The sequence below is a fragment of the Oncorhynchus kisutch genome, linkage group LG30 (genome assembly GCF_002021735.2).
Source record: "Oncorhynchus kisutch isolate 150728-3 linkage group LG30, Okis_V2, whole genome shotgun sequence".
NCBI classification, from domain to species: Eukaryota; Metazoa; Chordata; class Actinopteri; order Salmoniformes; family Salmonidae; genus Oncorhynchus; species Oncorhynchus kisutch.
The window spans coordinates 26,742,743-26,761,100 of NC_034203.2; the positions used below are offsets into that span (position 1 = coordinate 26,742,743).

General features: G+C 42.1%; 1 protein-coding gene across 1 annotated transcript; it reads left to right on the plus strand.

Annotated features, from left to right (window-relative positions):
• The first annotated feature begins 437 nt into the window (after positions 1–437).
• Positions 438–2,581, plus strand: LOC109883233 (forkhead box C1-A-like). The gene has a single exon (XM_020475259.2). It carries the CDS (start codon positions 703–705, stop codon positions 2,128–2,130), a length of 1,428 nt encoding a protein of 475 aa, XP_020330848.1. The 5' UTR covers positions 438–702; the 3' UTR covers positions 2,131–2,581.
• Positions 2,582–18,358: the final 15,777 nt, after the last annotated feature.

Below are 18,358 nucleotides of genomic sequence, written 5' to 3' on the forward strand. Positions count from 1 at the left end.
AAAACAATCATAATTCGGGTGCCTACACAGGCAGTCCAATTCTGGTCATTGATTTGGGACTGTCTGTGTAAGTGCAGCCTATTAGGCCACCAGACAATATTTTCAGAATTTACTAAATACATTGGTATTCATTATTTATCCTTCCACCTGTTGGTTTCTCTAATGTGTTTGCTCATGTTTGGAAATATTCTTCAGTAACAAATTTAGTTCATAATCTGATTGTGTACGTGAGCAGGCAGCGCGCTCACGCCTGGAATCTTGTGTGTTTGGCTGGAAGGGACTGGGAGTTACCAACACCTCCTCTCTTTTTCTAAAGTCGTGTGTGTGGCCAGGATATTCATTGCTGCTCACTCTGTACTACCTGACCTCCAATTGGGCGCCTCGGATTATTTTGGGGAGGAGCTTTACTCGCAGCAAAAAGGGGGAAAGAAGTTAACTCCGAAAAAGTATTCTGTAGTGACCGATGCCCAAAGTTCAGACGTTTTTCCATGTGCGCCTCAGCACACAGAGATGGAAACCGCTTATACCTATTAAGACACGGTACAGCGCGTTCCTGATATTATCATTTTTCAAGTGACAGGACAGGAACTCCTGCTTTGAGCACCTCAGCTTTTCAGAAGGAAAAAGTGGAGCTCTCCCGCTGCATACATTGGGAAGTTCGTTTTACGCAGGAGCATAGTTGAGCTGTGGGTAGAAGAAGACATGCAGGCGCGCTACTCCGTCTCGAGCCCCAACTCTCTGGGCGTCGTGCCTTACATTAGTAGCGACCAAAGCTACTACCGGGCCGCTGCTGGTGGAGGATACACCGGGATGCCGGCCCCTATGAGTATGTACTCTCACGCGGCCCACGACCAGTACCCGGCCAGCATGGCGCGAGCCTATGGACCATATACCCCACAACCCCAGCCGAAAGATATGGTAAAACCGCCGTACAGTTACATTGCGCTTATTACTATGGCTATCCAGAACTCACCTGACAAGAAGGTTACCCTGAATGGGATTTATCAGTTTATCATGGAGAGGTTCCCGTTCTACCGAGACAACAAGCAGGGCTGGCAGAACAGCATCAGGCACAACCTCTCTCTCAACGAGTGTTTTGTCAAAGTTCCCCGTGATGACAAAAAGCCTGGCAAGGGGAGCTACTGGACCCTGGACCCGGACTCATACAACATGTTCGAGAACGGCAGCTTCTTGAGGAGGAGGCGACGGTTCAAGAAGAAAGACGCAATGAAAGACAAGGATGACCGGGGTGCTAAGGAGACGCCGTCTAGACAGGGCCGGGACACGGAGCAGCCAATGCAGGGCTCCCAGCCTGTCAGGATTCAGGATATTAAGACCGAGAACGGGAACGCTACACCCCCACAGACCGCCTCGCCCTCCCTGAGCACCGTGCCCAAAGTCGAGAGCCCCGGCAGCAGCAGCAGCATGTCCAGTGGTGGCAGCCCCCACAGCATCCCGTCCAACAGGTCCATTGGCATGGAGAGCTCCGAGCAGCAGCAGCAGCACCACCACAGCCAGGCCCAGGCACAGGGCTTCAGTGTGGACAACATCATGACTTCCCTCCGGGGGTCCCCACAGGGTGGTACAGAGCTTGCCCCATCCCTCGTCGCCTCATCCAGGACAGGTATAACACCGTCTTTGTCCCTAGGTTATTCACCGAACCAGACGTCAGTCTATAGCTCACCCTGTAACCAAAACTCTATCTCCACTACCTCGAATGCGTCCTACCATTGTAATATGCAAGCAATGAGTTTATACGCTGGGGATAGATCTAGCCACCTAGTTCCTACTACCACCGTGGATGAAACGTTGCCAGATTACTCCATCACTACAACCTCCTCCTCTCTGGCCCACGGCAATCTAAACTCTGCGCAGGAGGGCCACCATCCCCACCAAGGGCGTCTTCCCTCATGGTACCTCAACCAGGCCGGGGACCTGGGCCACCTCGGGGCGACCTACCCCACCCAGCAGCAGAACTTCCACTCTGTGCGCGAGATATTCGAATCTCAAAGAATTGGCTTGAATAATTCTCCAGTGAACGGGAATAACAGCTGTCAAATGTCCTTTCCCTCTAGCCAAGCCATCTACCGCACTCCGGGAGCTTTCGTATATGACTGCAGCAAGTTCTGACCAAAGTTTATTGTATTGATCTTTTTCATAAAAAATAACTTGAGTCGTTTCCCCCACCACCTGCCTCAAACGATGGACTAAAACGAACAGAAAAGGACAGAAAAAAAGACATGATCTTGGTTTGTAAAGAACAGTGTTACTGCAAATAACACGTAAGTCTCTTCTCGCTTTTGTGAAATGTTTAAAAGATATGCTAAAGATATGCCAGTCTTTCATGGACATACTATAACGTGTAAATTGCATATAGTAATTTATTTCTAAACTGTAGCCGGATATTATGGACCAAACACCAAAAAGTGTTTCTACATTGAATTGCCTTAATTGTCCGAATATGTTCCATTATAAAAAGCGGAACCTGTATATCGTCCTACTCTTTCAAAGTTTCTCCTTTTGTTGAAAAGTATTCTGAAGGAATTTCATTGTTTGTTTAATAAATTGACATTTTATTTGAGTTAAAGCTACGCTTGATTTCTTGTAGACTATGACATTCTCAACACTGAAAATGGTGTAGGTTATGGTCTAATGTCCTTGCTTATGGATGCAAGCAAATAATAATGGAAACACGTATTTAATCCTTAAATCGATTGTGTGTTAGGGCTACTGTTTGGGAACCAATTATGGATCAAGGATTTAACTGCATACGAGTTTAGTTGATAGTTTGCGGGATTTTAACCAGACCTTGTGTATATGTCCTTCAGGCTTTAGGCTATATAGGCCATACTGCACCCTGATTCAAAAGTATCGACGTGGGATCAGCGGCAGTGATTGAGGACAGGTTAGATTACCATCCTCACTGTAAATGTCCACAGAAAAAAATATAATTCTAATCACGGAGTTGGGTCGGTTCGTTTAGGCTAGGACTATGGCCAGACGAGTCCCAATCTCCTAAATAATTATAGTCTAAAAAAATAAGTGTTGCCTGATAACAAAATCTAAGTCGAGTTGAATAATAAATAATTGCCTAAATTATCATGGAATGTTTCTAGATTAGGAATGCATGTATTTATGTATTTTCTAAAGGTTGAATTTTAATGCAACTCGCTACAGTCAGTTGTGATTGAATAGTACGTGCTGTTCTCCAAGAGGTCAACTGCATATAGCCTACAAATAAATTGACCGTATGTGTTTTGATGACTTGAAGTAGCAGCGCATCTAGTTGATTGTTTTACTTCATATTTAAAGGGACACAGCTCTCTGCTTGTCAGACACGAATGGTCTGGCAGCATCTTGACCTGGGGCCCTCTGGCCTCATAACAGTTGTCGATGCATGCTAGCAGACCGCACAGCAAAACTGACTTGTTTTGAATAGCCACGTGTGTTTACAGGCACATTCCAACGCTTAGTTAATATCATACCATGCATACCAAAGATTTACCCAAGATGTAGCCACACGAGGTTTGGGGACAGCGATCATTTTGACTCCAACTTGACAATGCATCTCTATTAGGTAGATGAGAGCAGAACTCATCGTAAAGCGCGTGCACCAAGCAGTAGCCTATATGCCTTTTTATTGAATTACAGTTTTTGTATTTTTAATTTAAAACATTCACATGGGTCTTTCCTAATTTGCATCTTCTTTAGAAATCGAAAAATTTGTAAATATTGTAAATGCAGGTTAGGGTAAATTTGAAGATAAAAAAAAAACCCAATTCAGACAGCTGGTTTGCCTCAACTGGTTAGTGAATTGACATATTTCCTCTGTTGTCACATTAAAAAATTACAAAAACATGTTCCACTGCCTAAGTTTAAATCTTTGGGGACAGCACGATATGATGTATGCTTGAAGAAAATTCGATTAATTTGGTGAATTTGCCATGATTGGAAACATGGGAGCGTATAGCCACGTCGTGCGTAAATCAGTATATTTATCGTAAACTTCTATCCCTCCAGTTGAATACTCTTATACATTACATCTTCAGTTATTTACGGTTTTGTAAATTAAATGGACATACATAGGCCTACTGTCTTGTTTTCAGGTGTGACGGTAGACCTGGGCGTAATGTAGGCCTGTGCCTAAATTAGGCCTGTGCGTAAAGTAGGCCTATACCTTGCGTAAAGTATATACCATATTGTCAAGTTCCAGGAATAAAATAAAACAATACACTAATTATTATAATAACATAATAACTATTATAATAATAAACAGTCATTTTTTTAACATTTCTAATAAGGCACATTATATCCACGTACCTACATGTACAGTAAGTACATAGCTACCTCAACTACCTCGTACCCCTTGCACATCGACTCGGTAATGGTACTCTCTGTATATAGCCATGTTATTTTTCTACTTCCTATATATGGACATGTTATTTCTCCTCATTATTTTTATTCGTTCACTGTGTCACTATTTCTATTTTTTATAGAATGTTGTATTTTATCTTTAACTCTCCGTTGATGGAAAAGGACCCGCAAGTAAACATTACACTGCGAGTCTACACCGGTTGTCTACGAAGCATGTGACAAATATTTATTTTATTTCAATTGCAAAACAACATACTGGGCTATATCGCAAAAGGTTATCAGAGGCAAAGGGTGTTTTCACAGTACGAACATGTATAGGCTATACGATTTTTTCAAATAAGAGGCGGTTGGTAGTGATTACCGTGGTTAATTTAGCTGCTAATTGCCTGGATAGGGTCAACAAAGCACTTTACATTTATTTAGAACTTCTACTGCTATAGGTTCTGTTAAGCGCTCTGTTATTCCACTGTTAACTTTGGGCTATAGCCTAATCTCAATATAACGACATTGGTTGACTTGATGTTCTATTCAAGCGGATGAGTTGTATGAATCGTTTTTTGCTGTTGTTGTGCATAAATAACTGTTATCAAGGAGGCCCTCGGGGCGACAGGGTCAAACGGGATGTGATTGTATGAGCATGGCAGCGTCTCGTGCATCCTCTGGGCACAAACATAGGCCTGGAGGATTCTATGAATAAAACAATTGACTTTTTAGTATGTATACGGCCTACAGTTTAGCTGATCGTGTGGGCCGATAACAACATTACCAAAATGTGTTATAATAGCTATAGATAGGCTATTTCCTTTCACAATATAAACAACTTAAACCAAAACAACAAAACAAAAATACTCATAATAATAGCTAGGCCTATTGTAGTAGCCTATACTAGTTGCAGGCAAATATAATAACAAATAGGCCTAAAGATAGTAGGAACAAGCTGAATAATAGCCACAATCAAAAAATAATAACTATACCCATAATTACAGATTATGAATCACAATAACAATGACAGAATCACAGTGGAGACCAAAAATAAACTGTTAGAAAAATAATTGTGTTTAATTGAGCAACACTTTGGCGTATTGAAAAACGATGGAATGCAGTTCTGTAGGCCCCATTCTCCCCCACGGTCGAATAGTTGTAATCAACCTCATCAAACTAATTAGATCCTTTCCCAAGTAATAAACAAACGTCGTGTTAGTCCCAAGATTGATGGCACCCTCGCAGAACTGGCCAGGTCAGGAAGGAATCAAATTCAATCAGAGAACTGGAATCCCTTATCATGGGACGGAAAAGGTAGAGAAGGAGACGCGGGTCAATGGGGAGGATGTCCGCCGCCGGAGCACCATCAACAATACCGCAAGGGAAAACAAGGCAAGGCAGGAGAAAGAGACTGTGCTGTGTGGGTACATAGCAACACACTTGACTATTCAAAACATAATTTCTAGCTTTCTATTCTTGGACCCTACTGCGCAGTTGGAACGTGAACTGCGATGAACACATCCACAAAATAGCCTATAGATCTGGCGAAATTCAAGATCAAAATGTGCCATAGTAGTATTTCTACACAATTCCTAAAAGTATCTACAGATTACAGAATAGCATACAAACCGGTCCCACACAAATCTTTATTCAAAACATGCCCTGAATTTATTTTATTCATTTGTCTAGGTCCTAGGACAACTAACAGTAGGCCTAAGTCTTTAACATGCATAATTATAATTATAATAACATTATTGTTATTATTGTTATTATTCAATAGCTATTGTACACATATTATTGATCTGTTGTTGTTTTCTTCTTCTTGTTAGGCCTGCTACTAATCCTCCCACTATACATACCACTACAATAACAACTACTAGGCTATACTAGCCTACTACTACTAGGACTACTACAAAACAACTACTACTACTACTACCAGCCTACTACTAACACCATTACTACTACAACTACAACAACAACAACTACTACTAATACTATTACGTCTACTTCTACTATTAGGCCATTACAATGAGATATGACTATTTACATCGATATTATTACTTAAATGTGTGTGCGTGACTAATTGTGAGTTGTGTATTGAGAAATAGGCCTACTTTATTTTCTTTAAAGATAACAATGACCTGTTTTCTTCATTTTAAGGCCTCTATGAAAATGTATTGATTTTGGCATTTAGCTAGGCCTATTGTTTTGAAAGCCTGCACGAGTAACGCTATATACCTGCTTTCACATTGTACATTTGGCAAAACGTCGTTTTTCTAGACACTTTCTCCTCTCTGACTTCACTGTCCCCTAAATATTCTCCCATTTTCCTGAAAGGTTCCGCTACATTCCTGAAAATGGACAGCTTCGCATGCACTTCAGCACGCATCCTTCCCTTCTCACACTCTCTCCCACATTGTTTTGGCTTAAATACACAAAACAAAGCGACAGTGTTCTACATTCATATGATATTTAATAGTAAAAAAAACACGAGTTCAATATCCGTTTTTTAAGTAAACAGAATTAGACTAAAAATAGATAATATATATTTCTGATCCCTGGTTGGACATTATTTAACATTAATGGAGATACATATATTCAAATGCAATAGTCCTGAACTTCACCTACTTCATGGTTGATTTACTGATGATTGATAAATTACCATGCGAGTTTAGTAGGCTATAGACTATAGCCTATTTATAAGCGTTAGACTTCCCGGGTCCTCACACACAAGCAATGGAAAATACATTTAATTGTCTTGGTTTTGTCGCCTTTGTAACAATGCCGTATGTGCCATAATGTTGCCTAGGCTAGAGAAAGGTAAAATCACATCCAGTAACGTGTTAAACAAGTAATTTAGAATTTGAACTAGCCTACTTGGTTGAGATTCGCATAACTTCGATGCCATTTTCAGTTAAATGTATCAGAAAGAGACCCATTGACACCAGGAGTTTTTAAAGAGAATATAAAGAGTTGGAGGTCAAAGTTTAAGGACAAATAATTCGTCAATCACCAACTGATAAACATAATTTAAGATTTCCATGTGTGCATCAGAACAGCTAACTAACAAGATTACTGACAAACGATCAGGGACTAACTTCGCTTGTTAAAATATGTATTTTAACAAAGCAAGTTCCCTGAGAAGTCAATCATAAAAAGTTTAAAAAGTAAACTTTAAGAACTGGGAAAGTATAGGAACAACTACAGTGGGATCACCGCGCGTGCTATTTGCTCTGTGCTCTGCTGTCACGTGCCAAAGCCTGGGCCCCAGAAGAGCTCAACTCAACCGACCCGCACAGAAGATCGGTAAAATCAGCTCGCTCTTAACCATTGTTATTTCTCTAATACGAATTAAAACACTAAAATAGCTTATTCTACACAGTATCCTAAAAACTAACATGTATTTAACCAACACTAAAATAAAAAATGTACGAGAACTTAACAAAATATAACCCATCGTGAATTTAAATAGCCTACTAACTAACGCATTCTGTTATCCTTGTACGCTCCACAGTGAAACAGTTTATAGGCCTACATTTTTTTTTTTACAAATATTAAACAACATTATATTCGCGGATAACAATGATAGCTTGCCTTTATAAAAAATATAAAACAACAACTAATCCTATGCTGCAATAACAACAACATAATGCATAATAGGCTGATGATAGTCTTAACTATTGTGCTAATCAGATTTTTTAACATTGATAAATTCGAATCTAAAGGAAATGGCTGGGATTTAAACATATCAAATGTAGTGGATTTCACGAATAATTGAAGAGGTGCCTATTAGTTATTGTTTGATGGGGCTTGTCAATAGACCTGCTTTTAATCGCGTTTTCGTCTTAAGTAGCCTCGCATGATTAAATCAAACTGATAGCATTTCCAAACAGCACTATAAACGGAACAAATGGGTCAGAGGAGACTCGTTTAACCGCATTCCTCACTTTTACCATGCCCCTGAAACAGTGGTGTCACACGCCACCCTGTACTGTGCGCACTTTTCCAGAATAACTCAACCCATATTCATTTCCATTTTACCCCGAGCAAGGGGGCAGGGTTGTCGCTAGTTAACACAGCCACAAAGTCCAAATTGTCTAGCAGGCTTTCCCAAACTCGGTCTTAGACCCCGTTCTCGGTAAGGTGTAAGGTTACCAGTGTGGTTAAGGTTGGGGTTAGGGTTAAGATTTGGGTTAGGTTTATAATCAGATTTAGGAGCTGCGGGTAGCCTAGCAGTTAAAAGCGATGGACCAGTAACCAAAAGGTTGCTGGTTTGAATCCTCGAGCTGACTATGTGAATAATCTGTTGATGTTCTGTTGAGCAAGGCAATTGCTCCAGTAAGTCGCTCTGGATAAGAGCTTCTGTTAAATTACTCAAATGTAAAAGAATGTAAGAATAGAAATTGTCGAAAATAGGTGGGGTTTATCCATAATTATGACTTTGTGGCTTTGGTAACTAGGGATGGGTGAGGGAAGAGGGGGGAACACCGTGGCGTCCTACTGCAGCCTGGAGACTGTGCACCTGTGTGGCTGGGTGACCGACTCAGTCAGCTCAAAAACTGCTGTGTTTCAGCTCACAGTTGGTTACAATGACCGATCTCAAAGCGCCATCTGTTTCTAATTAAGAGTCCATATAGACGCAAGCTCGACCTGACAGTCAAACTAGTGAAAGGCTCGAGGTCTTATAGATAAAAAAGAAATAATACCCCACCCACGCCACTGCCTCTTCTCTGAAACTCACAATGTCTCATTAAAGTTCAAGGTCGAACGTCGGTCCCTAAATAGGCATCCAGCTTTTTTGTATTTAGATTATTTACGTAAAAACATATAATGACCTATTACACCACAATGTTTTCTATATGTAAAATACTTTCAAGTGAATCCAGTGCCCACAGCTGAACGTAGGCCTATCTTGGTACCGCATGTAGCATATTCAAGGCCCAAATCAAGACACATGTTTTATTTAAGCAATAAGGCATAAGGGGGTGTGGTGTGTGGCCAATATACCACGGCTAAGGGCTGTTCTTAGCATGACGCATTGAAGAGTGCCTGGACACAGCCCTTAGCCGTGGTATATTGGCCATATACCACAACCCCCCGAGGTGCCTTATTGCTATTATAAACTGGTTACCAACATAATTAGAGAATAAAAAATACAGGTTTTGTCATATAGGTGGTATATGGTCTGATATACCACGGCTGTCAGCCAATCAGCATTCAGGGCACGAACCACCCTTTGTATAATTAAGCAATCAGGCCCGAGGGGGTGTGGTATATGGCCAATAAACCATGGCTAAGGGCTGTTCTTAAGCTCGACAAAATGCAAGTGCCTGGACACAGCCCTTAGCCTTGGTATATTGGCCATATATCACAAACCCCCAAGGTGCCTTTTTGGAATTGGTTACCAACGTAATTAGAGCAGTACAAATAAATGTTTTGTCATACCCATGGTATACGGTCTGAAATACCCCGGATATTAGCCAATCAGGATTCAGGACTCGAACACCCAGTTTATAATCAAGATTTTACTCCGCAACAAGGTTATGGCAAAGGTATTGAACTCGTGTGGTTAGACTATATTAAACAGACATATTGCACAGAAAACGTTTCATATTAAACACATCCAAACGCGCGCTCCAGCACAGGGGGGAATAAAAGAAGTAGTGTGATTTCAGTTCGAGGGGAAACGGCCATGCCCGAAGACCTACGGATAACCCGAGAAGCCGGGCACGAAACTCAGAAACTACACCGCCTTGCCTTGAAGTTGTCCCTTAAACCTACCTCTGCTCTGCTCTACTCTGCTCGGTCGTGTGTGGAGACTGGAGACTGAGGCTAATTGTAGCCGATTTTTTACGCACGGTGCTGGGCCATGAAGTTCTCGGGATTCTGCCAGTGTTTTGTTTCCACTAAAATGTACGTTGATATTTTTTTTATGTCTCATACCAGACGTGTTGACTATAGGTACATTTTTCTGTTTTAATTATGCAACAAGGAGGAAAACGTGATCAATATCTACAGCTGTAAATGAGAAGATAATAAATTATGCTGAATTTTCTTTCGATTTCTCATGTTTCCCCCTCGTTATAAAACAGGTTGTCTATATCAAATTGTCATCCACTCATTCGATTCACGGCCATATATATCAAACGGAAAAATTATTATTTGTGTATGTTGTGTTGAATGATCATTTGTGGGTTTGAGATTCAACAAGTAGGGTAACATTTGTTCATTTCAAAGGCCCTAATACATGTTAACTTTAGAGGGTCTTGGTGCATACCATGAGCGAGTCTATAGATGCAAAGCAACATTTACCTCATATATGTATACTTCTAGAGCTATATAGAATATATAACAATATTTCACATTTTGTCAGTACACATGATGAGACAATAATTATTACGATATTGTAATAATTACAAATTATTACATATATGCCTACTTCATATAAAAGTTTAAATAATGGAACCTAAATGTAAATACATGAGCCCTACATAAATAGCCCAACATATGAAAATATAAATAGCGCATAGCCTGTAGCCTGATGTCAAACTAAAAAAATAACATAACCAACCCACCAAAAAAACAAATGGCTTTATTGTAGTGTAGGAAATTAAACAGAATAATTCGATAAAAATCAATACATTTGAACAATGTCTCCTTACTCGATTATCATTTATACTGTACGTCCATCTATGGCCTATGGCCATGCTTTCTAGGATAGCAATGTAGAGCAAATTCAACGAACTTGAATCTGTGAGCATGTGACATGATACATAAAAGCCGCCCGCCTGGGCCATGCTATTTGAGCCACAGTTGCAGTTGTCTGTGTCTTTCGTAGGTCTCGTTCCATTTTATGGTGCTTGGCAGCCACGAACGTTAGAACCACGTGAACGTTAGACTACACTGGTCAGAGTCGACCATGACTGTCTGGCTCTTTTTTCAGGGAATTGTTAGAATTCGCCTAACATGAGAAAGAACATATAGGGACAACGAATAAGGATGCAAAAATGGTACAACGGTTTTAATAACCTTGAACATTTTAATCAGAAAAGTCAAAAGGTGTGCTGTTATTATTTCCTATTTTTCCCTACAGATATAGCCCCAACAGGATCAGTGAATGGTCTTTTAGTAAATTGTGATCAATCTTTTACCTTATGCTCTTTTAGAATATTTACCAAATAGATTTCAGTCAGCTTTATTTACAATTTAAAAAATTCCCATTCCCATGTTCATGAGTTCCCCCCAGCACTTGCAATGGTGATATCCCTGTCAGTCAGTATACACACACACACACACACACACACACACACACACACACACACACACACACACACACACACACACACACACACACACACACACACACACACACGCACGCACGCACGCACGCACGCGCGCACGCGCGCACGCGCGCACGCACGCACACACACACACACACACACACACACACACACACACACACACACACACACACACACACACACACACACACACACACACACACACACTGTCTTGGCTTCTTATCTCCACAGTGTGCACAGTGTTCTCCCCCTGTTCCTCACACCTTATAACCCCAGAGTGGTGTCATGTCATCAGAGTAGAAATGCAGGGGCAGACCATCACCCACCATAACACACAGGAGCAGGAGGACCAACACAGCCTTGCTGAGAGCAGATGGAGAGAGAGAAAGGGATGGACAGTAGACACAAATGATCATAACAGTGATCTACATGAAGTGAAAGAGCAATGAGGAGAGGGAGAAGAGATGGAATTGATATATTCTCTTTCTTTCTCATAAATACCTGTGTTGCTTTTATGCACACTCTTTTGCAAGGAACAATATATTTTTATGTTTATGAGTATGTGTGTTTGCGTGTGTGTGTATGTGCGTATGTGCATGTGAATGCATATGTGTGTGTGCGTGTGTGTGTGTGTTCGGGGGTAGCAAAGTCGTAAATAAAAGTCCCGTTGGCCACCAATCCCAGGCTGCAGCATCCCCCTAGCCCGGATGGCCCGGCCAGCACCAGAAGATGATACATTGAGGGTGCATGTGTACATTATGTTCTGTTGTGATTTGAAGGAGAGAATGAGTCTTAGACCACCAAAACAGTCTGTAAGCCGTCTGCATCCTGAACAGACCTCTTCCTCTGCTTCTCTCTCTCCAGTCACCTCTCTTTCCTCTTCTCTTTCCTCTCTTGCTGGTTTCCCACTAGGTATCGCTGCCAATGTCACATGCATCTCGAGGTTCAGAAATTGGTCAAGTAATCATTGTTTTTTGTTGCCTAAGTCTACAACATTGAGCAAATCATTAATTCTACAATTAACCCTGAAGCCAGGAGAAAAAACATTCTTACAATTATATAAAAACATACTTTCCCCTCACCTCTACTGCTGAAGACAAAGTCTTCATTCTTTCAGAGGTGGTGTTGATAGCCATTCAGAGGAAGCTACTGTGTGATGGCTGATGGGTAATGGAATTGAACTGGGGGAAGCAGAGCAGCAGACAGGAGAGTGGATCCAGATGATGTCACCAAATACATAACCACTGGACTGCAGACAGAAGCCAGGGTTTTCCCTCCCTCCCTCCCTCCCTCCCTCCCTCCCTCCCTCCCTCCCTCCCTCCCTCCCTCCCTCCCTCCCTCCCTCCCTCCCTCCCTCCCTCCCTCCCTCCCTCCCTCCCTCCCTCCCTCCCTCCCTCCAAGTGATCCTGACAACCATTGTAGTCTGTGTCTATTAGTGTTTGTGTGTGTGTGTCCATTCGTGTGTGTGTGCGTGTGCGTGTGTCCCCTTTAGTGTGTGTTTGTGTGTGTGTGTGCCAGAGAGAGAAAAGGAGAGAGCTTTGTTTGAGTGACAGCCTTGCACTCAGGCATGCTCCATGTTTCCACTTAGATTATGATCAGTCTATGCAACCAGAATAGCAGGAAGGGGCGATTTACCTCCTGAAGCACTGTGTTTTAAACACACGGGCATGGGCAAGGGGGCACACACAGGCACTCAGACACTGGTACACACACACAAACATGCATGTTCACAAACATAACCTCACACACACATACATACACGCACACACCGCAGTGTCATGGAGGATTACTATGCTGGGGGGTGTGAGGTGAAACACTGACATAGAAACCCAAACCGGTGAAAATAATAACATTCACTAAACCCACAACTATTAGAATATTACACTCAGTAAGAACACTGAAGTAGATGCATGTTTCAAATAACTCAACAGGAGTTATGACCAGATGGAACAGCACATATGTATCCTATTTAGTCTATAGCGCTAACCTCAACTGGTCACATATCCTGTTTTATCAACGTAATCTTCTAATGTAGTAATCATATGCCATTGAAAGAAATCGCAGAAGAAAATAAGAAATGTAAGAAATGCGTAAAAAAAATGGAAACATTTTGCGATGCTTAGGCCTATACCAAATGTAACATAGAATAGGGTTACAACCAATATTCTATATAGGTCTCAATTCTATATACTATTCATTATAATAATGCAAAAAGTATTCTAAATGGTGGTTGTCAGTCAGTACCACTGGACAATCTGCCCTTTGACCCCTCTGTTCAATAGAAAGCAGATAGCCTTCCTTATGGGGCGTTTCAACACCTTGTTGTTTACACTCAAGTCAACAAATGTTCTCTAAGTCCTCCTTCTCTTGCTTGACTGCTTGATTGGATAAAATCTCTGACAGGATCAGACAAAAAATAGAAAGAAGGCGAGGAAGATGGAGGATGTAAGAATGCATATATGTTTGTATGTGTGTGTATGTTTAAGTGATGGACAGATCAGCCAGGTTACCCGTGATACAAGTCAGTATTGGATGTCCATCCATGTCTGAGGAAGTCGGGAGATGATGTGGAAACCAGCCACTAGGGGCAACAGTGAGTGCTGTGGAAGGGGACGGTGGATTGGCATAAGCACCTGCCTTTGATTCCAAAGGTTCGAATCCAGCAATAGAAAGTTATTTTAGTTTTAAGCCTATGCCAAACCTTAACCCTTACCTTATCCATTCAAAGTTAATGGCTAACCTTCAAAATTAGAGTTAATACATAAACCTAACCCCAAACACTTAGAAATTTGACATTTGGAACAACTTCTAAATTTGACATTTGAGAAACATGGATGAACTTCTAGTTCTGACGTGAGACTGTGAGAGCTGGTAGGGACAGATTGAGAAAAGGAGAGAGCGATGGAGGGAGGGAGGGGTGGACTGGCATCGTAATCACTCTCACAGGCAATTGATAATGTGCAGTGGAGTCCTCCTCACTATTTGTTTTAACGTCAAATTGTTACGATTAGGAGGTAAGATCTTTCAACTTCCCCTTCCCAGCACAGGCCTTGACAAATAGAGTGCAACTTAAAACAGCAGAGTTATAAATTAACTGTCTGTGTTCCATATGTGACGGGTATAGTCGGAGGTAAGAGCACACCTACTTACACTATATATACAAAAGTATGTGGACATCCCTTCAAATGAGTGGATTCGGCTATTTCAGCCACACCCGTTGAGGACAGGTGTGTAAAATCGAGCACAGAGCGATGCAATCTCCATAGGTGTCACCTTTCATACAAGTCAGTTTGTCAAATTTCTGCCCTTCTTGAGCTGCCCCGGTCAACTGTAAGTGCTGTTAATTTGAAGTGGAAACGTCTAGGAGCAATAACGTCTCAGCCGCAAAGTGGTAGTCCACACAAGCTCACAGAACGGGACCGCCGAGGGCGAATACTCACTAACGAGTTCCAAACTGCCTCTGAAAGCAACGTCTGCACACTAACAGTTCGTCTGGAATTTCATGAAATGGGTTTCCACGGCCGAGCAGCCGCACACAAGCATTCTCTGGAGTGATGAATCACGATTCACCATCTGGCAGTCCGATGGACTCTCTCTCTCTCTTGCTCCCTCTCTCTCTCTCTCTCTCTCTCCCTCTCTCTCTCTCTCTCTCTCTCTCCCTCTCTCCTCTCTCTCTCTCTCTCTCTCTCTCTCTCTCTCTCTCTCTGTCTGAGCTTTATGTGTGCTGGAAAGACATATTTTGTCAGTGATTCCTCTCCCAGATAGCCCCAGATCAGTGGTTCATATCTCTGCTCCATCTCCAGGCTCTCTGTTCATGTAAACATACCCAGTCTATGACTGCTTTAATGTTTTCCCCACTGTGTTTACACTGACAAGTCATAAAAACATGTGAACTTATGGAAAAAGAGTCCAGACAATGGACATGAGAATAGATGCATGCACATTTACATTTTAGCAGACAGTCTTATCCAGAGCAATTAGGGTTAAGTGCCTTGCTCAAGGGAACTCAGGGATTCAGCTCAGGGATTCAAACCAGCAACCTTTCAGTTACTGGTCCAACACTCTTAACCACTAGGCTACCTGCAGCCACATAATTAGAGTTACAATAATGGCCTACACCTAAAACAATTTTGTGCTTTTCAGAGTGTACAATGTACTGTATGAAATACAGCGTTGACAGTGCTGTAGGCTACATTGATAAGGTGGTTCCAGTAAACCATAGTCAACAAAGAGTCCAAAAGAAGAAACTTCAGATATCTACCTGGATAGCAATACAAAGACATTGACTCTTACACCACATAATTCACACACATCATCATTCTCTGTTGCATGCGTTTGTTTAATGTACAGACTGAACCTGAAACACGCACACACACACACACACACACACACACACACACACACACACACACACACACACACACACACACACACACACACACACACACACACACACACACACACACACGCACACACACACACGCACACACACACACGCACACACACACACACACACACACACACACACACACACACACACACACACACCACTCTGGTCCTCATGCTGTAGTCCGCTTTCAGCGGGAAACAAATTCAATTAGACTGATTTAGCATTTTCACGTGAGAAATCAGAAGTCATATTTTAACACTCTGGGCCACCGATGACCAACAAAAAGAGAGACCAAACCAAGAGGAAGAATCCACCTCCCACCCTCTCTGGGTATCATACTGGCATGGAATGGAACCCAGGAGGCAATGCAGCCCCATGAGTTACAGCATACAGTTAAGTAAACCAAGCTACAACCATTGGGATTAACAAAAAATTTGATGAGAAAATAATCATATTGAAATGCACATATTATTCAATCATACAATGCCTCCATTACACTCCATGTAATAAGTTCCAAGATCAAAGCGTTATACACAGAAACGTTTTCCTCTTTTCCACCGTCTGTCTTTCAGCTGCCATGCTGAAAAGACTGAAAAGTCCCCTGGACTTCAAAGCAGAGACGGAGAAAGTAATTTACCCTTATCTTAATTGACCTTTATCTTCATAATGATCTTACACATTGGGACTGGGTGGGTGGGGGGGACTCGGCCTGACAAACACACGCAAGCACGCACGTACGCAATCACACACACACACACACACACACACACACACACACACACACACACACACACACACACACACACACACACACACACACACACACACACACACACACACACACACACACACACACACACACACACACACACACACACACACACACTTACAGACTTCTGGAGTGTCTGCTGGAGTTTGAAATAATGAATAGTCTCTGGTTCTCTGGCTTTCTAATCTCCTGCAGACCCAGACACGTCATTTGCCAGTGATTAATGATGACCTAATGTTTTGTTTACTTCATGCTCATAACGGGGATGGAGCATAGAGCGTGCCTTATTGGGAAACATAAAAGGGTTCCTTCGGCTTGGGCTGCAGGACCATGCACGCACACACGCACGCAGGCACACACACACACACACACACACACACACACACACACACACACACACACACACACACACACACACACACACACACACACACACACACACACACACACACACACACACACACACACACACAGAAGTAAACAGCTCTGCACTGGAGCCACCTGGCACAGCACCCACTGCGTGATGAGGGCCGTCTGCTACTCTGCTCTGGGGTTTACAGGAAACTCAGGGAACATGTATGATTGGATGTCGTGGAGCAGACGTCACTTCAAACGACAATCCAGAGGTCACAAACTTGATTTGAGCTTGGTAAATATGACCAATGACCAACCTCTATACATGCAGACTTGCTTCTCAACAACTGGCCGTATCCTGAAATCTGGGTGACAGGTGACAATAATTGTCAATTATTGTAGGGTCAAGAGTCCAGTGTGTCAGTCCACTCTAAATATCACAAACCTTGCTTCTGGCTGTGATTCTGTGGTATTTTTCAAAGCAAAGGAGATGGACTCAAGCCAGGCAGTCCTGATGTTTGCATACAGGAAATGCTGACCCCGCTTAGGAAAATAAACATGGCTACACATACCGTGAAACTTCCTGGAGGTTTGTGAGCGAGAGTGTGATTGTGTGCCTGTGTGAGTCAGTGAGTGTGAATATGAGGGTGTGTATGTGTGTCCATGTGTGCATTTGTGTGAGTCAGTCAGTGTGTGTGTGTGTGTGTGTGTGTGTGTGTGTGTGTGTTCGGCAGTGACGTGCGGTGGCTGGGTAGGTACTAGCTATTATCAAAGACAGATTTACTCACAAGTAAACCTTGATGAAGCCCAAGTTCACCATACATCAGATATCGCCAACAACCATTGACATAGTCTATTAACCGAAATTGAAAAACTATTTTCACCAAATGTAAATAACAATGTAACCAAAACACACAAGCGATAGCCTCTGTTTGCGACACATTTCATATCATCCAACAAAATGACATGCTGCTGTACTCAGCCATAGACCAATGTAGCATCCGCAGTTACAACCAATAGGTGGCACTAAAAGACCAACATGTGGACACATTTCATCCGAATAGTTTGTGACGCAATCTCCATGGCCTTTCACAATGGATTTACAATTCTTCCAATGCACCGCGTGCGGTGTGTGCAAACAAACAAACAAGCAAACACACACACACACACACGCACATATAATACTAT

Bases quoted from the DNA above. Each gene is read 5' to 3' on its own strand.
- LOC109883233 (XM_020475259.2), top strand. From the start codon at position 703: ATGCAGGCGCGCTACTCCGTCTCGAGCCCCAACTCTCTGGGCGTCGTG.